Below are 23354 nucleotides of genomic sequence, written 5' to 3'. Positions count from 1 at the left end.
AGAACAGCCCATGTTCTAAATTCTGTCTCTGTACATTTCAAAAGTGCTAAAGGAAGGTGACTACATCCGTCCTAGCTCGCTCATTAATGTCTTAATTAAAATTACGGATTGCCTCTTATCCGCTTGTTGTCCCTTTATGCCATAGTTTGTACATCTCAATTGTCATTAAAAACCACATTTATTTAAGCAAGTCAGCCATATCAGCTATGTTTTTTTAAAAGGAAGTAAATGAGGCTGAATGAACTGTTTCGTTGCCAGACACGGCTCCGCTGAAAGCCAGGTGTAGCAGTGGTAAGGTGTTGGGACTGCTGTTTGGACATCTTTATGTAGGTCCTAACAGTTTGTGGGCACCGTTTGTCACCGTTATAGTACAATTAATGTATTGTTTAGTGTTGTGTAGTGGCTTTGCTGGCATGCATCCCACTTTTATATATATTTTTTGCCACAGTGGGCATAGAGATCCTACTAAATTACTAGAGGGGCTATATTCTATGTCATAATCCTTCAAAATTCCAGAATGTAGTGAAAATGGCAGCCATTTTGGTCTGAGAGAAATCCAATCCAGTCTAAATAGAAGGGAAAGGGAGGGGGGATACCTAGTCAGTTGTACAACTGAATGCAATCAATTGAAATGTGTCTTCCGCATTTAACCCAACCCCTCTGAATCAGAGAGGTGCCAGGGCTGCCTTAATGAATGGCAGTAGAGGCAAAGGTGATGCATTTCCTGCTTTTACCTATGCAGGAAAATAAAAGGCATGCAATATATCAGAAATTGTGTAATAAAATATTGTCACCCCAAAATATTGTTGTATAATTATAAATACAGTTATGAAGCTTTTATACACTTGTTCTGTTTAAATAGCCTCCAAAATATATATAAACAGAACATAAATGTCTTAAATGTTGTTTTCTTGGAAAGCTGTGAGTGTTATTATATAATACAATATCAGTAGGCCTACTTGTTGCATTTAGAATTTGTCTAAGTCCTATCATCAACTGATTTAGCTCAGTTGGTAGAGCATGGCGCATGCAGTGCGAATACGAAAAACAGTAGTAAATGTATACATTCACTAAGTCGCTCTGGATAAGAGCATCTGCTAAATGACTAAAATGTCATTTCAGCCAGTGTATGGCTGTGGATTGACTGCATTGTTTAAATGGAATGCTGGCATATTGGCAGTTAATTCAAAAAAATTATGGACTCATTCCTCTAAAACTGACTGGCACTCCTCTAACAAACATGCAGTGCATATACGGTTCAAATTCATTGTTTTACACAATATCTTATCACAGCAGTGGCGAACCACGGTTGATTTACTCCCTTACTAAAATGGCTGACATTTTAGACCATAAGAAGGTTGATGGCGATTGGTGAGTCACGAATTTCCCAGTATGCACTGCAAAATCGGTCATTTTTATGGGTGGGATTTTCTGAGAGGCGTTGCCGCACTAGAAGCGAGTAGATTTTTAACCTCCGCAGCCAAGCAAGAGTTCATACAAACGCATTTGCAGCCGCCTACAGTGAACTTCTTGTCAATTTAATCGGAACCTTTCATTATGGCCAACTACATTCATGTACCCGACGAGGCGCCCGCTGTACCCAAAATAGATGTCACATTAGACGAGAACGATTACAGATCTGGTGCATTGAGACTAATCAAGGAACTGAGACCGTTCTGGAAACCATCCGAGGTCAAAATGAAGGTATTACATTTGTCACATTCAACGTATTAATTTCTAATATGTTTCTACGATGACCGTAAGAGACAAAGTCAGTCGTCATCTGTCGCATACTGCTTACCAGGCAGCTATTACATAATTCTGAAACTGGAGTGTTGCGCTTTTTTAAATAGAAGCTGCGTCAACTTGCTAGCTAGCAACAGTGTAGCATTCAAGCCAGCCGATTGACGAATGTATCGAGGCAGTAGAATTCATAGGCCTTTTGCTTGACGTAGTTTGCCTGATCTAGTAAGCTCAGTAACTCACTGTCCGTTCTGTATCACGTCAGGAGATTGCAACAAAGTATCTATCAAATTCAAGGATATTATAGGCGTCATCATGCACAAAACACAACTGGCCAGCTATGCATTTGATCTGGTGCCAATTTTCTTATGGCATTGTAATATTAAGTGTCATTCTACGATCGCAAGACTAGATACAACTTCCAGGAATGTATGATTATGAGTAGTGGGACTGGTTGCCAAGTAGCGTTACATCAACTCCAACAAGGAGCTGAGCGCAAACGAGCTCTTCAAAACCCTTCAGCCACATTACATTCGCCCACATTTGGCGCCCGTGTAAACTACAATTCCGACGCTGTTTTAACGTTTGAAAAACGTCAACCATCACTTTCTAAAAAGTTTTCGAATATACCCTTGTCTTTTAATGTCAGAGATAAATACAGGCAAAAAAATAAGAAAAGAGAGCTACTTACTGTAGCAGTTTTGCACCGATCCATCCAATGCTTGCCTCCAGTTGACGAACTACACTTCCTCTCCTGTTAGCTGACACGCTGGTGTTCGGAGCACGCTAGATGGCTAATAAGCACAGTTGGCGACATCTTCCGTAAACAAGCGCTGTAACGTGGAGATATAGCCGTGTGGGAAGACTAACCCTATACATGTGTGTAGTAATGTATCTATATTCACTACTCGCTGATATTAACGATACGTTCCGTATTCTTTCCAAAACAGTACTGCAGTAACGATGCGTGTTTATTTTTTAGACTAGAGGAAGAGTTGGGACTCGTGAAGATGTACTATGCAGACATCGCTCAACCATATCCTGTTTGTTGACAAAACAAGCACGTATAGTGTAGTCATTGTACCACCTAAAACCGCAGTGAAATCTATTTTCCATAACCAAAAATATTGTAATTTCAGCTGTTTTTGAAGTACAAAAGGAAAAAATGGGAAGCATGGAGATAGCGCGTCTTAGACTTGCTTTCAATAAGACTGATCTAACTATAACGCACATTTCTGTGTACATTTGATGGGGTCGCCCAAAAAATTGCATATTGCAGCAAAACTTCACCTATCATCAATGGGCATTAAAGTAGTTCGTATCTATGAATATGGTAAGCAGACGAGTTTTCTTTTTAAATTAGCCTCCGAAAAAATTGTAAATTCTTAAACCCTGTAGCAACTGATAATGTAATAACTGCCAATAATGTAATGGGCTCCTACTAATTTTATAACTTTTGTATTTATAATGTAAAAATGCTGATCATTTAATAAATATGCTGAACACAAAGTAATAGATTTGGCTCATTATTACATTATACATGAATTATTACTTTATAAAGTGGGATAAAAAAAAAAAATCAATAGTGTAATGACTTAAACCAATAATGTAATTACAACCTAAAATTACTTTCATTTTAAAGCTGCAGTATGTCACTTTTTGGGCAACCTGACTAAATTCACATAGACATGTGAGTTTTATAGATCTGTCATTCTCGTTGAAAGTGGTAGTGTTCTATGTGCACTTTTTCTATGCTTCCTGTTCTTAAGTTTGGTTTTTGATTATTTTACTTTGTTTTGTACACCAGCTTCAAACAGCTGAAAATAATTTTTGGGGGGGTTAATGGAAAATAGATTTCACACCGGTTTAGATGGTACAATGACTCTACACTATACGTGCGTGTTTTGTCACATTTAAGTGAACTATTAGAATTGTAGCAACCAGGAAAAGGTGGCGTAATTAATGCATAGCACACCTTTAAAGGAAAATGTCCATTTTTTTCACTTCATATTCAACACCACCCCATCAACATCTGTGAAAATATGATTTCAACCAATTTTGAGTAGGCATTGTCTACTAATTGGATAATGTCATTGGATACTCTTATTTTACTATATTTTTTTACTACAAAATGTAGAAATGCACAATTACCACATACAGTGCATTTGGAAAGTATTCAGACCCCTTCCCTTTTCCACATTTTCTCACGTTACAGCCTTATTCCAAAATTGATCAAATATTTTTTTGCCCCATTATGACAAAGCGAAAACAGGTTTTTCTAAATTCGTAACATATATTATAAAGAAAAATACTGTATTTACCTAAGAATTCAACCCTTTGCTATGAGACTCATTTGAGCTCGGGTACATCCTGTTTCCATTGATCATTCTTGAGATGTTTCTACAACTTGATTGGAGTCCACCTATGGTAAATTCAATTGATTGGGCATGATTCGGAAAGGCACACGCCTGTCTGTATAAGATCCCCACTGTTGACCGTGCATGTCAGAGCAAAAAACAATCAATGGGGTTGAAGGAATTGTCCGTAGAGCTGTGAGACATGATTGTGTCGAGGCACAGATCTGGGGGAAGGTACCAAAACATTATAACATTGAAGGTCTCAAGAACACAGTGGCCTCCATCATTCTTAATTGGAAGAAGTTTGGAACCACCAAGACTCTTCCTAGAGCTGTCAACCTGGCCAAACTGAGCAATCGGGGGAGAAAAACCTTGGTCAGGGAGGTGACCAAAAACACGATCACTCTGACAGAGCTGCAGAATTTCTCTGTGGTGATGGGAGAACCTTCCAGAAGGACAGCCATCTCTGCAGCACTCCACCAATCAGGCCTTTATGGTAGAGTGGCCAGACTGAAGCCACTCCTCAGTAAAAGGCACATGACAGCCTGCTAAAAACAAGATTCTCTGGTCTGATGAAACCAAGATTGAACTCTTTGGCCTGAATGCCAAGCGTCACGTCTGGAGGAAACCTGGCACCTTCCCTACGGTGAAGCATGGTGGTGGCAGCATCATGCTGTGGGGATGTTTCTCAGCGGCAGGGACTGGGAGACTAGTTAGGATTGAGGGAAAGATGAATGGAGCAAAGTAAAGAGAGATTCTTGATGAAAACCTGCTCCAGAGCGTTCAGGACCTCAGTCTGGGGTAAAGGCTCACCTCCCAACAGGACAACGACCCTAAGCACACAGTCAAGACAACTCGAGTGGCGTAGAGGAAAAGTCTCTAAATGTCCTTGAGTGGGCCATCCAGAGCTCGGATTTGAACCAGATCGAACATCTCTGGAGAGACCTGAAAATAGCTGTGCAGCGACGCTCCCCATACAGCCTGACAGAGCTTGAGAGGATCTGCAGAGAAGAATGGGAGAAACTCCCCAAATACAGGTGTGCCAAGCTTGTAACGTCATACCCAAGAAGACTTGCGAATGTAATTGCTACCAAAGCAGCTTCAACAAAATACTGAGTAAAGGGTCTTATGTGATATTTCATTTTTTTACATTTATAATGCATTTGCAAAAAATCTATAAACATGTTTTTGTTTTCTTATTATGGGGTATTGTGTGTAGATTGATGAGGGGGGAATTTTTAAGATCCATTTTAGAATAAGGCTATAATGTAACTAAATGTGGGAAAAGTCAAGGGGTCTGAATACTTTCTGAATGCACTGAATGTGCATGTTGGGGTGGTGCTGGAGATGAAGTTGAACAGTTAAGAAATGTCCCTTTAAGTGTCACACTTGAGGAACACTGCATTAGCATTCATTGCCACAACAGCGAATGCACATGTGCCAATTGAATCTCAACAAGGAAATGTCTGGTTTTATTTGATTAACATTTTATTAAATAGTATGGATTTGAGTCGGAGGCTCATTTAAAAAAACAATAATAATAAATTAAAAGCTCCAGTCTGAGCTCAGCTCTGTGGAGGAGTTGAGGTACTTGGCAAAGGCACCACGGGAGGTTTGTAAAAGTCTGAATTTTTGCCTGGTCTGTTTTGTGCACGGTAACTGTTTTGGGGAGAGCTGTTGTCTGGACGGAGGGGTTCTTTGGGACTTCCCCTGAGGGCTTGTGCTAAGACTAATATATTTTTGAGGAGTGTTAGTCTTTTAGTCTTATTCTTTTATCTTGAAGATACAATAATATCGTATTGTAAGTTCCTTGGCAATTCCCAACCGAGTAACAAGGTAGCCCGAGTTTCTCCCGAGTTCTTTGTGATTTAAAGTTGGGCTAGTCTAAATGGTGAACACACTTCTGAGAAAGGAAACGTAGCCTAGTTCTCAATTTACATCAGGAAATGGGGTTTTTCATTAACTGGTCTTATGACTCACTAATCATGTGGTTTGTTCATGGTAAACTTGCACTAACCCACCACACAGGTTTACACCACCTAGCTTATGTATACAAATGGAACAAGCCTGTCATGCATGCTGATCGTATAAACGGGCGGTATGGTAAAACTCGGTGACCATACAAGATTGGCACATTTGGGACAAGTTCAGTCTCCGCCTCCTAAATAAAAACATAATTGAAGGGGGCGGAGCGGTCGTCTTGAACACAGAATGTGGGTGTGGTTTCTCTTTGTAAACACAGCTTTAGGGGGGGTATTGTGGGCAGGGTAGACACACACACACACACACAACCACACTGTCTATTTGCATTCACAAAGCAAGGACTCAGCACATGCCAGCCATTGCTTATTCCTGCAAAATAAAATTCCGGACGTGCCTCTACGCTCATGGTCAATCCCTGATAGTGTATGTGATTAGGGGTGGAATGCCTGCCCCCCCCCCCCCCCAGAAATGTTCCAGTTTTCATTGGGGATGAAAACAACCATTGGGTTTAAACCTACCCAGACAATTCCATCAATGCGTTCTGGGGTCCTTTTTTTGTTTTTCAATCAGATCTGAAATCAATTGACAACCTATAAATGGAACCATAGAATTCAGTCCCAGGATGAAGATGATACTACAATAGGTGGCAGCATACTGTCTGTGGATGGTAGAGGTCCAGGTCCTCATCTGTAGTATTAATAGAAAGATGAGAACGCTGCCTACCTGACAGGAAGTCAACTGTACCTGTAGTAAATTGGCTATATAATAGGGGCCTATAGCCATCCCTGTTATGAAAACCTGCATGACTGGACATAAGCCTATAAATAACTGAGTGAATTGTCCTAAATAAACTCAGCAAGAAAAGAAACACCGCTTTTCAGGACCCTGTCTTTCAAAGATAATTTGTAAAAATCCAAATAATTTCACAGATCTTCATTGTAAAGGGTTTTAACACTGTTCCCCATGCTTGCTCATTAATTGCTTATGGTTCATTGAACATGCACCTGTGGAACGGTCGTTAAGACACTAACCGCTTACAGACGGTAGGCAATTAAGGTCACAGTTATGAAAACTTAGGACACTAAAGAGTCCTTTCTACTGATTCTGAAAAACACCAAACAAAAGATGCCCAGGGTCCCTGTGCATCTGTGTGAATGTGCCTTAGGCATGCTGCAAGGAGTCATGAGGACTGCAGATGTGGCCAGGGCAATAAGTTGCAATGTCCGTACTGTGAGACGCCGAAGACAGGGAGACAGGTCAGACAACTGATTATCCTCTCAGTGGCAGTCCAAGTGTAACAACACCTGCACAGGATCGGTACATCTGAACGTCACACCTGCAGGACAGGTCCAGGATGGCAACAACAACTGCCCGAGTTACACCAGGAACGCACAATTCCTCCATCAGTGCTCAGACTGTCCGCCTGTTGTAAGGCAGGTCCTCACCAGACATCACCGGCAACAACATGGCCTATGGGCACAAACTCACCGTCTCTGGACCAGACAGGACTGGCAAAAAGTGCTCTTCACTGACGAGTCACGGTTTTGTCTCACCAGGGGTGATTGTCGGATTCGCGTTTATCGTTACACCGAGGCCTGTACTCTGGGGCGGGATTGAGGTGGAGGGTCCGTCATGGTCTGGGGCGGTGTGTCACAGCATCATTGCACTGAGCTTGTTGTCATTGCAGGTAATCTCAATGCTGTGCGTTACAGGGAAGACATCCTCCTCCCTCATGTGGTACCCTTCTTGCAGGCTCATCCTGACATGACCCTTCAGCATGACAATGCCACCAGCCATACTGCTCGTTCTGTGCATGATTTCCGGCAAGACAGGCCAGCAAAGAGCCCGGATCTCAATCCCATTGAGCACGTCTGGGACCTGTTGGATCGGAGGATGAAGTCTGGGAACTTGCAGGTGCCTTGGTGGAAGAGTGGGGTAACATCTCACAGGAAGAACTGGCAAATCTGGTGCAGTCCATGAGGAGGAGATGCGCTGCAGTACTTAATGCAGCTGGTGGCCACACCAGATACGGACTGTTACTTTTGATTTTGACCCCCCTCCCCCCTTTTGTTCAGGGACACACTATTCCATTTCTGTTAGTCAGATGTCTGTGGAACTTGTTCAGTTTGTCTCAGTTGTTGAATCTTGTTATGTTCATACAAATATTTACACGTTACGTTTGCTGAAAATAAACGCAGTTGACAGTGAGAAGGCGTTTCTTTTTTTGCTTAGTTTATATATATTTATTTTATACTGAGGCATTGGATGTGATGATGATGATGATAATACCCCATTGCAATAATTTGTCTACCAATCATCTCTTTTTCCTCTTTCAGTTCTTCACAGATGGAATCACCAATAAGTTGCTGGGCTGCTATGTGGGCGGGGTCATGCAGGATGTGGTCCTGGTGCGTATCTATGGCAACAAGACGGAGCTGTTTGTGGACCGGGAGAACGAGGTGAAGAGTTTCCGGACGCTCCACGCACACCGCTGCGCCCCTCGTCTCTACTGTACCTTCAACAACGGCCTCTGCTATGAGTTCCTACAGGGCCAGGCGCTGGAACCTGAACACATCCGCAGCCTGCCCACGTCCAGGTACAGCGACAGTTAGCCCACCGCGTTGAGTACAACTACCAGGCCCTAATCTTAGCACAGCTACTCCCACACGACACACTCGGTGCTCTACATACACCACACCTTTGAATTCCTTTTCAGGTGAAACCTGCACTTTTACACATTCCATAGTCTTTGGCAATGTCATGTAAGGTGTGGTGTGTCGGTGCCTAATATATGGGTGAGTCAGTAAGGAAAGGCAATGTGACTTGTTCCCTCGAGGAACATTCCTAGCAGTAGAAACATGGAACAGACAGTTACAGGTCAGGAGTGTGATTGAAAGCTCATTCTGGATCTATGCTCACAGAACCATTCTTTAGCTAACCTGTTCTTTCGCTAACGCCCAAGCGCTCCAGGGCTATGCATTCAGTTCAGCCTCACCTGTAGGTGTAAACTCACCTTAATCTTAGTGAGTTGACAGTCTTGGGTTTCTCCTATGACCCGACTTTCATTACATTTCTGGTATTCTTTACAAATATGACCTCTAGTGTATAAGCCAATACTGAAGTAAGAGTTTTACAGTCTTGGCCTCTAGAATTATGTTATGTGCCTCCTCTCAACTCCCTATCGCCGACTCACATCGCTTCCACCACCCTACAGGCTCATCGCGAGGCAGCTGTCTAAGTACCATGCCATCCATGCTCACAACGGATGGGTGCCCCAGTCAGACCTGTGGCTGACCATGGGCAAGTACTTCGCCCTGATGCCCAAGTTCTTCCAAGACCCAGAGATGAACATGAGGTGAGTGGTGTAGATAAAGAAATGAACTGGGTCCCAATATCCAGACCTGCATGGTACGGAGTATGAAGGACTGTGTTGGTGTATTCATGCCATGCACACACACAATAGTATGCTAGTTGAGATATTGGGATGAAGTCGAGGTCTAGGTAGGAGGACTGCGATATGTTAGTAGGGACGCATGAAATCTGTTGGAGGTTTCTCATCAATAAAGTTATAAAACATATTATTGATGCTTGAATATTTTTCCTCCACCTATTTCCTACTTTATGACATTAATGGGGCCAGGAGTTTTTGTAGGTAATGTCTGGTTACATAATGATGAGGAATAACTCCCTGGGGCTCTAGTTTAACTTTCCATCAGGAAGCGCTTGAATGGAACACTGGAGTTATGAGAGATGCTTGTCCTGTGACCTCTGGCATGCCTGAGCGATTGCACAGTGAGTGTCTGCCATTCCTCACAGTTTCACCAGGTGTGTTTACCTGAAGAGGACGAGCCCCCTGTCACTCAAACCACACCCACTATTCATGAACAATATGTACTGTTGCCTAGTTAAATAAAAAAAATACTGTGCTGTTTTGTTGTCAAACCACACCCACTATTCATGAACAATATGCACTGTTGCCTAGTTAAATAAAAAAAATACTGTACCGTTTTGTTGTCAAACCACACCCACTATTCATGAACAATATGCACCGTTCCCTAGTTAAATAATACTGTACTGTATTTTAGTTCGGTATGTTGACCGTTTTAATAAAGTCATGTGGATTGGAGATTATGCACTATGCTTGGAGTTTCAAGCCTATAAAAGACACCTCTATGCAGTTGTAGTTTATTGATCTGAGATGATGTATCAATGAGTTTACTCTTGACTGATGTCATTTTTCTAGTAGATTCCAACCCTCTTCTTTTATTGGTCCGATATGGAACAATAATACTGTACCTCTGAGGTTGCGCAACACCTCTACTTCTTTTCCTGTGTACTTCTGTAAAGTGTAATCTCTCTCTTTCCTCCTTTCTCTCTTTCTACCTCCACCCCCTCCCTCCATCCCCAGGTTAAACAGTGAGGTGCCTAGTCGAAGGCGACTGAGGGAAGAGATGGTGTGGATGCAGCAGAGTCTGTCTGTGCTGGGCTCTCCTGTAGTCCTCTGCCACAATGACCTGCTGTGTAAGAACATAATCTATAATCAGCAAGGAGGTGAGTTTTACCCTGCATGCCCAAACATACTGCACTGCACCTAGCTACTATTGCACTGTCCACCACTACCCAGTCACAGGTAGGCCTGATTTCATATACTGCACCAGAGTTTGGGGGCAATTCCATTTTTAAATTCAGTCCATTCAGGAAGTCGACTGAAATTCAGATTTTCCACATTGACGAGAAATGAGGAGAAATTGAATTTGTTTAGTTCTGGGGTTAAAATAGATTTGAGGCACTGCACTCCTGCTCTGCACGGCATTCTCCCAGTCAAAAGCCACAAATCACAGGAAGGACTGACCATAGTGTTCAGTAGGTAAAACATTTGAGAACATTGTGAAACCTAGGAGGTTTGAAGTACCCAAACTTGTTAAGTTGGCTTATTTTAGTTTCTGTTTCATAGTGTTTTCTCCTGTTTTGCTCAACTGAACAGGGCCCTGGCTTTAGTGCATCTTGTGTAGTCAATTACCATCACAGAGCCGACAGGCTTTGCCCATCATGTCATGCTAGCTAAGGGTGGGAAGGGAGGGAGCTCCGTAGCCCATTTTAATTTTCATCAGTACATGTTTTTATTTGTGGTCCTTTGGGAATGCTGTTTTGTTTGTGTTGTGAATGCCTTTGGTACTAATGGCTGCCCGTGTTCAAAGCGGATGCAAGTAGAAATGGTCTCTCAAACCAGACCTGCCAGGTGGCCAATGGTTGCAGAGGGAGTGGTGAGTGTTTTAACCTGAGGGTGAGGGAGAGCATTCTTACCTGAGGCTAAGGTGAGGGAGAGCATTCTTACCTGAGGCTAAGGTGAGGGAGAGCATTCTTACCTGAGGCTAAGGTGAGGGAGAGGGATTCAGCTAATTTTTACCTGAGAAAACATGGGATTGAGGGAGAGCACTGTTTACCCCTTCGCTGGTCTGTTCAGCAAGGGGCGGGGTGATCTCACTGCTCCTTGTGCCCAGCTTCTCTCTCCTAGGAGCGTCTGGCCAGCCAGAGGGAGGGTTGACAGACAGGCAGACCCAGTTCAGAACACACCACTGTTCTACGCCACAGCTCTCCTCTCAGAGCAGCAGTAGGCGCTACCTCACTCCTTTCACTCAGACAGTGACTGGCCGTGTGAGCTAGCTCAGTGCACCATTTGCTTTTATTACTTTCACTCAGTGACTGACGGCTCTTGCAGTGCTAGCTCTTTACCATACTGTTATCCAACCCTGTGCTAGACCACACCTGGCTTACATGGTGACAGGGTAGCTCTTTTCTGTTTTATGAGAGGGAAACCTCAAGCTTCAGCAATAACAAAAAATAATCACAGAAAACATAACTAACTACAGTTAAAGTGTAGACAGAGCACACAGCTCTTTCAACTACAGTCTCTGTGGCAGTTTTAGTTCTCGCTCTCTCGCTCGCTCTCTCTCTCTCGCTCTCTCTCTGTGTGAGAGAGAGCAGAGGGAAGCCTCTTCCTTCCAACAATAACAAATGCTTTACCCTCTGAAACTGATGAAAGGTTAGGGAAACTGATTTAAGATGTTTACAAGAGTCGTTTCAGTTCACCCAGTAAGAGAGCAGGATGGTTTCTCATTCAGCTGAATAAGTGTCCTCCCTTTTTTCCCAGGGCCTCATCGCTCTGTTTATCTTTCTGCTCTGTCAGGTGATGAAGGGAGAGAAGTAGTCAAATTCTTCCCCAAGTCCCTGAGACTCAAACCTGTGCTGCTTAGCTTACAACAGGAAGCCACTCAATTATCTCATTTGCATAGGAGCAGGGAGGTGTCGTGCCATTGGGTCCCACGTGGACCAATCAGAGTTTAGCTTTGAAGGTGCCTGTTGCGAGAAGGGGGAAGTGTGAGAGACCGAAGGAGAGGACCGAGTTGGCAGTTTCTGTGACTGGTTGTGTGTGAATGTGTGAGAGTGTCTGTGTGTGTCTGTGTGTGATGGATGTGAGTTTGCCCAAACCTTTTCGTCTGCTGTACAGGGCTACTAGCCACTGACTGGAGGTGTTCTGTTGTGTCCTGCTAGGACCGCCCGGCGTCCGGTAACCATCTCACGTGTCTTTACTCAGTCAACCTCAGAAACACACACCAGAACACTCATACACACACTGTATGTGGAACTGTACTGTGACAAACACACATCATTTGGAATTTAGGGTGCTTCAACAAGCACTCTTGAGTATGACCTGCATAGTAAATGAAATGCTAAAAGGATGAAGACCCTAAAGCATTTGAAAGGGTATTTTTGTTGTCAGGGAGAGAGTTAAAACGTCTCTTTCTAGTTAGATTTGGGGGTAAGGCTTTGCATGTTGACATCCCCTCATGCAGTATTGTTTCTTTGCTAGAGGTCAGTGTTGCATCTCTTTACCTCCCAACACCACATTCCTTCTGCGTGGTGCCTCTGTTTCCATCTTTCCACCACAATCCCTTTCTCAACGCATGACCTTTTACCCAATCAATTCCACTGCAAGTTCCACAACGGCATATGAACCAAACTAACCCAATATAAGCTTGCTGTGGAAAGTAACATGGACATCCTTACTTTTTTTTTAAATGACACATTTGGACTTCTCTTGTTTATTTACAACGTATCTCACTAACCAAACAACACAAACTAAACATGTACAAATGACACATTATTCCTCTGTGTATAATAGCTTCTGTGTGAGCTAATTTGTTTGTGAAGCCAATCAGGAGATTTCCTGGAAAAAGTTGATAAGACTATTTGTCTACGGAATTGGATAATCCAATCCATTTTCCAATCACATGACTGGCTCCTGTAGCCTATATTGGGATTGGGATCACCCCACATAATGGCAGAAAAAAAAGAACATTTTGAAAATATCAGTTCTCAACTTTTTCCAGAACACTTTGAAATTCAAACTGGTTGGAAGCTCGTCCTACATCTGAATGGAACCCTCATGGAAAGCTTGATTTTTTTATAGCTAACTCATCTGGCTATTATATAACATGACAACCACTGTCATGACCACGCTAGTCAGAGGAATCAGCTAAAGCACATTTACCTGTTTGGGACCAGGCGAACTGCATGTCTGCATCAATTAGGCCTGTATGTCTGTCTGTCTGCCCACTTTCTATGTGTCTGCATTTGTGTCAACTTCGTTTTTCTCGAAACATTCTCACTTCCCTTCAAAATGCAAACTCTTACTCCTCCACCCCAGAGGCCTACAGTATTTCCAGTAGGTTGTCAGTGAGGCATCAGAACCACTTAGACTAGAGAGAGGGATGATAATGGGTTAATAATGCACAGCTTTATCATTAATAATGTGACGGGTCTCTGTCCTGTACTAATCAAACCTTCCTCTCTCTGCCCCTTTCAGAAAATGTCAAGTTCATTGACTACGAATACGCTGGGTACAATTACCAAGCCTATGACATTGGGAACCACTTCAATGAATTTGCAGGTAAGAGTTTGTCTGTGTGTGGAGTAACTTTGCCAAGTGCGACTGGTCATTTTTATAAAGTGCTGCCTGTACAGTATGTGTTGTGGTCCTCTGTAGCTTGGTAGAGCACGGCGATGCCAGGATAGTGGGTTCTATTCCGGCAGGTAGCCTAGTGGTTAGTGTTGGGCCAGTAGCCGAAAGGTTGCTAGATCGAATCCCCGAGCTGACAAAGTAAAAAAAATCTAGTGTTATAAAAAAAACATTTTTTTTTTCAATCCCACTCTGAAAATATGACTGCTTTGGATAAAAGCATCTGCTAAATGACATATTATGGTCGGTGTGTTAAGCTTGTGTTTGGTCATTGTACTAAGCATTTGTGTGTTTTGATCTTTTACTTGGCGTGTGTGTGTCCTGTTGTAGGCCTGAATGAGGTGGACTACAGCCACTACCCAGAGCGGAGTTTGCAGCTGCAGTGGCTGCGCTCCTACCTGGAGGCCTATAAGGAACACAAAGGTCAAGGGTCAGAGGTCACTGAGACAGAGGTGGAGGTGCTCTACGTACAGGTCAACCGCTTCTCCCTGGTGAGTTCACGTCTCCTTTTTTGCGTGGTTAATCTGTGGTTTACGCCCAAGACGAAGTTGGTGAACCTTCGTACGTTTTGTCACATTTTTTATTTGACTTTTGTTTTTACAAGATGAAGTATTAGACCGATGTTTAGTGAGACTGACACAGGTAAATCACTCAGGGGCGTTCCTAGGTAAAGTTGAAAGGCTCTTTTGAAGCTTTTCACGAGAAGATCTTCAATGCCAGTCATCTCCGTCTGTTTGGTGTTCTCAGGTCGAAGGGCCGAGCAGTGATCCCCTCCGCTCTTCTCCGTTCACTTCTTTCAGAGAAACGACACAATGTACCCAACACGAATCAATTGCACAAGGATGTGTGTTAGGGTGAATCGCTCCAGGTTAATTGGTTGGGCCTTTAATCAATAGTTAAGGCAGTGTAGTCTATTGTGTAGAACTGTCTCCCCTGGTACCTAGCAGAGATTGTTTCCCTGAACACGTACTCATCTAGAAGGTACAGTTGAAGTCGGAAGTTTTACATACACCTTAGCCAAATACATTTAGACTCAGTTTTTCACAATTCCTGACATTTAATCTTAGTAAAAATTCCCTGTCTTAGGTCAGTTAGGATCACTACTTTATTTTAAGAATGTGAAATGTCAGAATAATAGTGGAGAGAGTGATTTATTTCAGCTTTTATTTCTTCAATCACATTCCCAGTGGTCAGAAGTTTACATACACTCAATTAGTATTTGGTAGTATTGCCTTTTAAATTGTTTAACTTGGGTCAAACGTTTCGGGTAGCATTCCACAAACTTCCCACAATAAGTTGGGTGAATTTTGGCCCATTCCTCCTGACAGAGCTGGTGTAACTGAGTCAGGTTTGTAGGCCTCCTTGCTCGCACACGCTTTTTAAATTCTGCTCACAAATTTTTACATAGGATTGAGGTCAGGGCTTTGTGATGGCAACTCCAATACATTTTCTTTGTTGTCCTTAAGCCATTTTGCCACAACTTTGGAAGTATGCTTGGGGTCATTGTCCATTTTGAAGACCCATTTGAGACCAAGCTTTAACTTCCTGACTGATGTCTTGAGATGTTGCTTCAATATATCCACATAATTTCCTTTCCTCATGCTGCCATCTATTTTGTGAAGTGCACCAGTCCCTCCTGCAGCAAAGCACCCCCACAATATGATGCTGCCACCCCCGTGCTTCACAGTTGGGATGGTGTTCTTCGGCTTGCAAGCATCCCTCTTTTTCCTCCAAACACAACGATGGTCATCATGGCAAAACAGCTATTTTTGTTTCATCAGACCAGAGGACATTCTCCAAAAAGTAGGATCTTTGTCCCCATGTGCAGTTGCAAACCGTAGTCTGGCTTTTTTATGGCGGTTTTGGAGCAGTGTGTTCTTCTTTACTGAGCGGCCTTTCAGGTTATGTCGATATAGGACTCGTTTTACTGTGAATGTAGATACTTTCGTACCTGTTTTCTCCAGCATCTTCACAAGGTCCTTTGCTGTTGTTCTGGGATTGATTTGCACTTTTCACACCAAAGTACGTTCATCTCTAGGAGACAGAACGCATCTCCTTCCTGAGCGGTATGCCGGCTGCGTGGTCCCATGGTGTTTATACTTGCGTACTATTGTTTGTACAGATGAACGTGGTACCTTCAGGCGTTTGGAAATTGCTCACAAGGATGAACCAGACTTGTGGAGGTCTACAATTTATTTTCTGAGGTCTTTTCTGATTTTGTTTTATTTTCCCATGATGTCAAGCAAAGAGGCACTGAGTTTGAAGGTAGGCCTTATAATGCATCCACAGGTACACCTTCAATTGACTCAAATTATGTCAATTAGCCTATCAGAAGCTTCTAAAGCCATGGCATCATTTTCTGGAATTTTCCAAGCTGTTTAATGGCACAGTCAACTTAGTGTATGCAAACTTCTGATCTACTGGAATTGTGATACAGTGAATTATAAGTGAAATAATCTGTCTGTAAACAATTGCTGGAAAAATTACTTGTGTCATGCACAGAGTAAATGTCCTAAACAACTTGCCAAAACTATAGTTTGTTAACAATACATTTGTGGAGTGGTTGAAAAAACTAGTTTTAATGACTCCAACCTAAGTGCATGTAAACTTCCGACTTCAACTGTATGTACCCTGGGTATCGAAAAGCAGAGGAGAACTTTGAAAGAAACATGTAGTAGACTTGCAAATGAGACACAAATGAAGCAGGAGAGCGAGCTTTGTAAATATTTCTAATTGACCGTCTGCCTGTTTGCTGTTTAACAGAAGTGCAATAATGGTCATTTATCTGAGTACTTTACTCTACGGCTTAGATGAAAAAGGTCAAATGCGTTTGAATAGCAATAGAAGCATTGCACTGCTTTCAAAGATCAAAGGAGGGACCATACTAGATCGACTTATTTCTACAATGTCACATAGAGAGAAGTGACCGTGCAAACGTATTGAAAACCAACGAGAAGACTTCAGCCTTGTTATGGACAATAGAGTCCCTGGGGTTATTATCCATACATTAGCTATACATAGGGGGTAGGGCTGCAAATCCATAGGCTTAACAAACTGCAACAGAAGCTTGCTGTATAAGGTTTTGAAGTAGGCAGACTATAGCAGCCTCCTTGTCCTGGAAAGCGACATTCTAGAATTCTCATTTTGCACGGTCAATAGTAGCACCCTCCTGGGCGACGATCCCAACACCACCTGAGACTCAACCTACCTCCTCCTTTGGTAACTACACTCAAGTATGTTTACTGTAGATAGAAGTGGTAGCCTTGGTTTCGGTCTGTTTCAGCTGTAGACAACACCTTTTGTTGGTTGTCACTATGGGATTTGTTGTGTTTGGTGTGACAATGGTGTTGGTTAAATATTTCCATTCCTATCAGGACTATGAACACCGACACCCACATTTAATGACATGACTATCCCCCATTCTTTTCCCCCTCTCCAGGCATCTCATTTCTTCTGGGGCCTATGGGCTCTGATTCAGGCCGAGTTCTCCACCATTGATTTTGACTTCCTGGGGTAAGTGGCTTCAAAAATGTACGTTTTTATCCGGAGATAAAAACGAGAGCTTGGCATTATAAGGTTCTATCTGCAAGAATATGGTTCTGAGATACCTGGCTTTAGAGTTCCGAACCCTCATTGGTTTGAATGGTGTCAGAATTATTTATATTGTATTCATTTCAACTTGAATTGGGGGTATTTAGAGTACTATATACATGGATAACATTGAACAGAACAAGGCTTAGTCAAGAACTCAATTTTGCCCATAATGCAGATAGTCCCAAGCTCTCAAAGACATGACATTAAAGCCATAGCAGATGTAGCATATAGCGTATTTATAGTTTCTGTAATAATGTCAGTTGTTGAGTACTTTGTTTCACCCTGAATGCCTTCTGATGTTATGCCCTTACGCAGCCTCTTGTTTTCTTATGACACATTGTCACTTGATATCTTGTTACTAGCGTTGACGTACATTGGCTCCCTCGTTTCAGATACGCAGTCCTTCGCTTCAGCCAGTACTTCAAGATGAAGCCAGAAGTTGCAGCGCTGAACTTTCCAGAGTAAAAGTCCTTCTCCCTATCTGGTCCTCATGTCCACCGTAGAGTGCCCTCTAGGGGGTGTCGGAAAGAAGACCCGGAGAGAGCGCAGTCCACGCTTCCTGTGGATTTCATTCGGGCACTCACTAGAGACTCATAGAACCCTATGGGAACTCATAGAACCCTATGGGAACTCATAGAACTATATTAGAAATATAACTATATTAGAACTCATAGAACCCTTTTGAGAACTCCTAGCTGTTAGAAACCATGACTCACCATCCACTGACACTCCACAGGGCCTATTCCATAGCATCACTGCTACAGACAGATCCCTACCTAGTTCGCTATAGAAGCCTAGAACCATGCACTTCTTCATAAAGACTAAAGTCTTTCAGACCCAGTCCTCCAAAATGTCTATAAATATGCAAGAAGAAGAAAAAGAAAAGGAAAAAAACTATCATGGCTATTTTTTTGTTAAGATCAACCAAATGAAAACAGTGCCATGTAATGAATGGCGAATTCAGTGTGACATTCCAGTAGCATCTCTCACCCCAGTCTGTGCCCGTCCACAGGGGTAACTCACAACAGAGGAGACCCGGACCAACTCTGGAACTTGTCTCCTGTGTTGTGCTGCTGACTGACTGGGAATATTAGTGTGTGTGGGCTCACTCCAAGCCATTCCTATTGGATATATATACATCTCTTGTCTGGGCTCGCTGGCCCACTGATTATTTAGTCACCATTATATCGGTTGGTTTAATGGTAGGCTACGTAGCAAGTTACAAATATGTGTTGGTGCATCTGGTATAGTCACCAATGTATATTTGTCGGTCGAATGGTTAGATTCACTTATGTACTGTCTCCTAGGTAACAAACAGGAGTGCCTCCATCTTGTTTACATTCTGTTCACCTGACTGAAACGACGTCCGCTTCCCTACCGTAACTGGGCTGTAGTTTGATTCGTGGGAAATGTTGTCGTCATGATGACGGCCAGGAGTATTTCCTGGAAAAACCCTGACCAGGAGAAACTCTGGGCCTGTGGCCTTGTGGTCCGGAAACCCGCCACGCCCTAGTCATGACTATGTTATGTTCACTGTATAAAGTCATTTAGATTCACTTTGAGTTTTTTTTCATGTAACCTCATGGGGCAGTTGCATTTGCCTCGACTCAGCCTAGTCCTGGACTAAAAGGCACTTTCAATGGAGAGTTGATGTTCAATGGCGTCACCATTGGAAGTGATTTTAAGTCGAGGATTATAGGCGTCACCTGGTTTATTGTTGCCAGGCTACCCATCCACAACACTCCGGCCAACTGAAGTTTCTTCTCCACGATGAGTGTGGATTTGCTTCCCTCCCTAATGATTTCTAGAATGAGAAGGTATTCTGACCGTTCTGATTGGTCCCAGAAACTGATGGGTTGGGCCAGGTCCGGGCCTACACGGATGACGTTATCAACTTTGCTACTGGTGAGATTTTGTTAAGACGATTCAATCGCTGATTAATTTGTTTTGTACAACGCCCCTCATTTTGAAGTCACACAGACAACTTCTAGGATGGCAGTTTCAGACTGAATGTATATAGCGATCGACAGAGCAGCGGAATGAAATTTGGGGTGAATTGTCTGACAAGGTTTACTGCAACTGCCTGTGAGACAATAGAGGTAAGACCTATGATTGGAGGACCAATGGCTTTGGTAGCGAGTGTCTTTGAAAGACATGTATCTTTGTCTGAAAGTGTCTAACAGTATAGTACTTGTCTTTGTTTGTTTATAATGTATGTGCTGCTTGGTTCTGGAAGTTCTTTACGACAAAAAGTTCATCTAATAGGTAAAAACCAACCAATACCAAAGTGCTGATATTTTCTTTGCTTGCACATAATTGCACATTGTATTTTTCCATTTCCGAATGATAATATTGATAATGTACAATATTTACTTTTTAAAGTGCAGTTTTATACCCATTTAAGTGAAGAACTGTTTTCTGACTGGGAGGTCTTGGAGAGTATGTTAGGAGTGTGTTAAAACTGCTTCAACGTTAGTCAGGGCAGGTCTGTGCGGTCACTGTACCTGAATGAAGAGACCACCTTGATAGGCTGCTGAAATAGCACCCTATTCCCTACATGGTGCACTACTTTTGACCAGGTCCCATGGGGTGAAGTGTATAGGGAATATGGTGCCATTTCGGATATATAGACCGACTATATATTTTTCCATTCATACTCAGCACTTCCATGCCAACGGTATCAGTCTGCAGACTTGCAGCCGGTGTCCTATGGGTTGCTAGCACCTGTGAGAACTGCATTTCAAGGCACCTTTCAGGAAGCGACTGCGAGTCTGCAGACCTATGCCTCTCCCAATATCCTACTGTTGCTCCTGACCTGTGCAGCCCTCTGCATGTTTAGTTAACCCCATCTACTGTAGCGAAGAAACCACAAACTGGGAAGTCGGACAGGAATCACGGTATATGCCTGTCTTAACTGTGTTCACTTTTTGTTTTGAGCATGCCTTTTATTTTGATGTGGCTTTATTTAATGATAATCAACATGTCTGTTTTCTGGGTCTGTGACTGCAGTGTCTGAGATGGTAGGACTATGTTCCTTCACCGGGGAAATGGAGGACGGGTCAGAGATTGGTTGTTGTTGATCAGATCCTAACTTGAGATGTGTTGTGCGCTAAGTTACTCAACTCTTGTGAATGTTCTCTACTGACATAAGTGCATGGATTTTTGAAAAGGTTTACTTTACACTTGACTCAAGTTAGTGTTGTCCTTTTAGAATTATGTTTGTGTGTTGTCCTCTTGTCTGCAGACCTCGTCATGTTTTTAACCACACAGGGTCCACAAATAGTGCTGATATATACTGTCGCCTACATGTGCGCTATAATGTTAAAAAGGAATCATAAACACTCCGTAACGCAAGTCTGTTTCCCTGTTGAGTTTCATTCTGAAATCAACACAAGACCACTGTAAAAAAAAAAAAAAAAAGCTTGTGAAAAGCAACAACACTCAGCTTGACTCAATACTGGTCTGCTTCTTTAAAATGTGTATAAATGCACTCCATTATTTCTTCTCTGGCATTTGTAGCATATGTGTATATGTACATTTCAAAATCAAATGTAATATCTCTGCTTGAACTGTCAAATGTGAATGACTGTACATAGGGGGAGTTTTTTTTTTCTAAACATTGCTCTAACGTCAAGTAGTCTTTTTGTTTAACTGTGAAACGAGCAGACTTTTGAATACTGTACACAAGTGCTTTGAAAGAAGATTAAAGTCTATTACCCTGTCCTGTTTATTGTTTTAAAAAAACGTTATATATATATATATTCCCCTCTGAATATTACCAGTATGTTTAATTACTCTGAGCCAGAAGTATTTCCCTGTTAACCACTGCTCTACCACAAGGGTACCAGGAGATGGCGCCAAACATGATGAAATGAAAAGCCAAGCATTGTTGCGTTTGTACAGGTAACTGCCAAAATAAAAACACTATATCCCTCATTTACTCAAAGTGTGGCTCAGTTGGAAGAACTTGGCTCTTGCAGTGCCAGGGTTGGGTGTTCTATTCCCACGGGTGACCAGTATGAGAAATGGATGCGCTCTGGAGAAGAGCGTCGGTTAAATGTAAGGCTGTTCCTGAGACATTTTCCACCACCATCAACAAAGTGCACTGAAGCTGTTCTGCCTGGTGGTGGCCCAACACCCTATTAACACACTGTTGGCGTTACCTTTATTTTGGCAGTTACTTTTATTTAGTTACTCCGAATAAGTGGATGGTGCTCATTTGAATGAACATACCATCAGGTGAGATTGTGTACATGCTCCCTCTCCCTTAACGCAAAGACGAAGGCAGTTTAGAAATATGCATCTTATTCCAGGGCTATAGACCTCTTCAGAATGACTCTGGGAGGGAGGCTATACACCACAGCATTATGGAAATGCACACAATATTTTCCAACAATCATTTTGAGAGCAGCCAGGCAGATCATGGCTTCAGCTCGTCTTAATGTGAGCAGCAGTTGCAGAGTGAAATAATTAGAGCATTGCTCCAGCTCTGTCTAATTCAATTAACTCCACATCCCTTCAGCTATTTCCTACCACATTTACACGTTAATTATGGATTCAATATCTGCTAGTCGACTTGTTTCCAACTTACACAAAGGTCAACGTTCAATTACCACTTCCGACTGTATCAATCTTGGGAGTGGGAGATGCCAGAAGTCTTCCCCGTGTAAGTAAACAGACAAACACTCAAGCCTACGTTACAAGTGTGCATATGTCAAACATGTTATATATACACACACAAAGGTGCTTTAGTATAATAACACTACAATGTACTGCAATACCATACAAATGCACTGATATAAAAGACACCAGTTTGATGAAAGTCTGTATTGAAGTACTGAAAAAGTACACCAAAGCTGAAGTGCACATGGGATATTCTAGTGACACTTCTGCTGCACTTCATACTATTTGCATACTAGTAGCTCTTCATGTCGCTACATTGTAAGTGTATATAAGACATCTCAAATGATGTCTTACAACTACACCTAGTATACTTTAAGTGGGGTCATTTTAGCACATAGACGTACAATTAGTTGATTATATAGTACCATAAAGAGCTTACATTTGTTTAGCACAAGTAAAGTTGGTCCAAAATAACAAAACAAAAAACATTTTCTCCTTATTGCAGCCCTCAAGTGACAGCGTGGTCCTGGGGAACATCCGTGAGACCCGTCCTGAAAAGAAAATGGTAAAACTCTTCAATGTGAGGCTGTATAAGCATATAAATGAAATGAGTGAAAAACGCAGATATTGGCTTGGGACTGATATTGAAAAATGTTTTGTTCCCCAACCGTGATCCCAGGAAACTAGTATAACTGTCTCTGGAAAGCCATGGGTGGGGTTGGTATTAGACTTTGACAACCAGTAGTGAAGTAATATAATCAAATGTATAGTAGTTGTAGTGGTGATGTAGACAACCTATACATATCAGTCAGAGAATCTACCTTGTGGGTCCAGTTGATTTGGTTTCCCAGTTGAGGGTTTTTCCCCAAAAAATACAACATAAAAAACCCAACTCAAAAAGTTGCCTGGGCACTTGATTTTAAAGTCCCAGGAACATCTGAGGAGGCACAATATGAAAGAGTGGGTCAACAACCTAAATAAGGCTGGTGAAGCATAACAATTTTTTTTTAAAAACATCCCTTAACATATTACAT

At 42.3% G+C, this 23354-nt stretch overlaps 1 protein-coding gene across 1 annotated transcript; it reads left to right on the top strand.

Moving 5' to 3' along the window:
- Positions 1 to 1414: 1414 nt before the first annotated feature.
- On the top strand, positions 1415 to 21425 carry etnk1 (ethanolamine kinase 1). The gene is made up of 8 exons (XM_021563618.2): positions 1415 to 1704; positions 8420 to 8679; positions 9298 to 9438; positions 10492 to 10634; positions 13951 to 14034; positions 14434 to 14594; positions 17543 to 17616; positions 18090 to 21425. Exons 1-8 carry the CDS (start codon positions 1558 to 1560, stop codon positions 18160 to 18162), a joined length of 1083 nt encoding a protein of 360 aa, XP_021419293.1. The 5' UTR covers positions 1415 to 1557; the 3' UTR covers positions 18163 to 21425.
- Positions 21426 to 23354: the final 1929 nt, after the last annotated feature.

Source organism: Oncorhynchus mykiss, chromosome 15 (genome assembly GCF_013265735.2).
Source record: "Oncorhynchus mykiss isolate Arlee chromosome 15, USDA_OmykA_1.1, whole genome shotgun sequence".
NCBI lineage: Eukaryota > Metazoa > Chordata > Actinopteri > Salmoniformes > Salmonidae > Oncorhynchus > Oncorhynchus mykiss.
The sequence above is the reverse complement of the archived record's forward strand: the minus strand, read 5'-3'. Positions and strand labels throughout refer to the sequence as shown.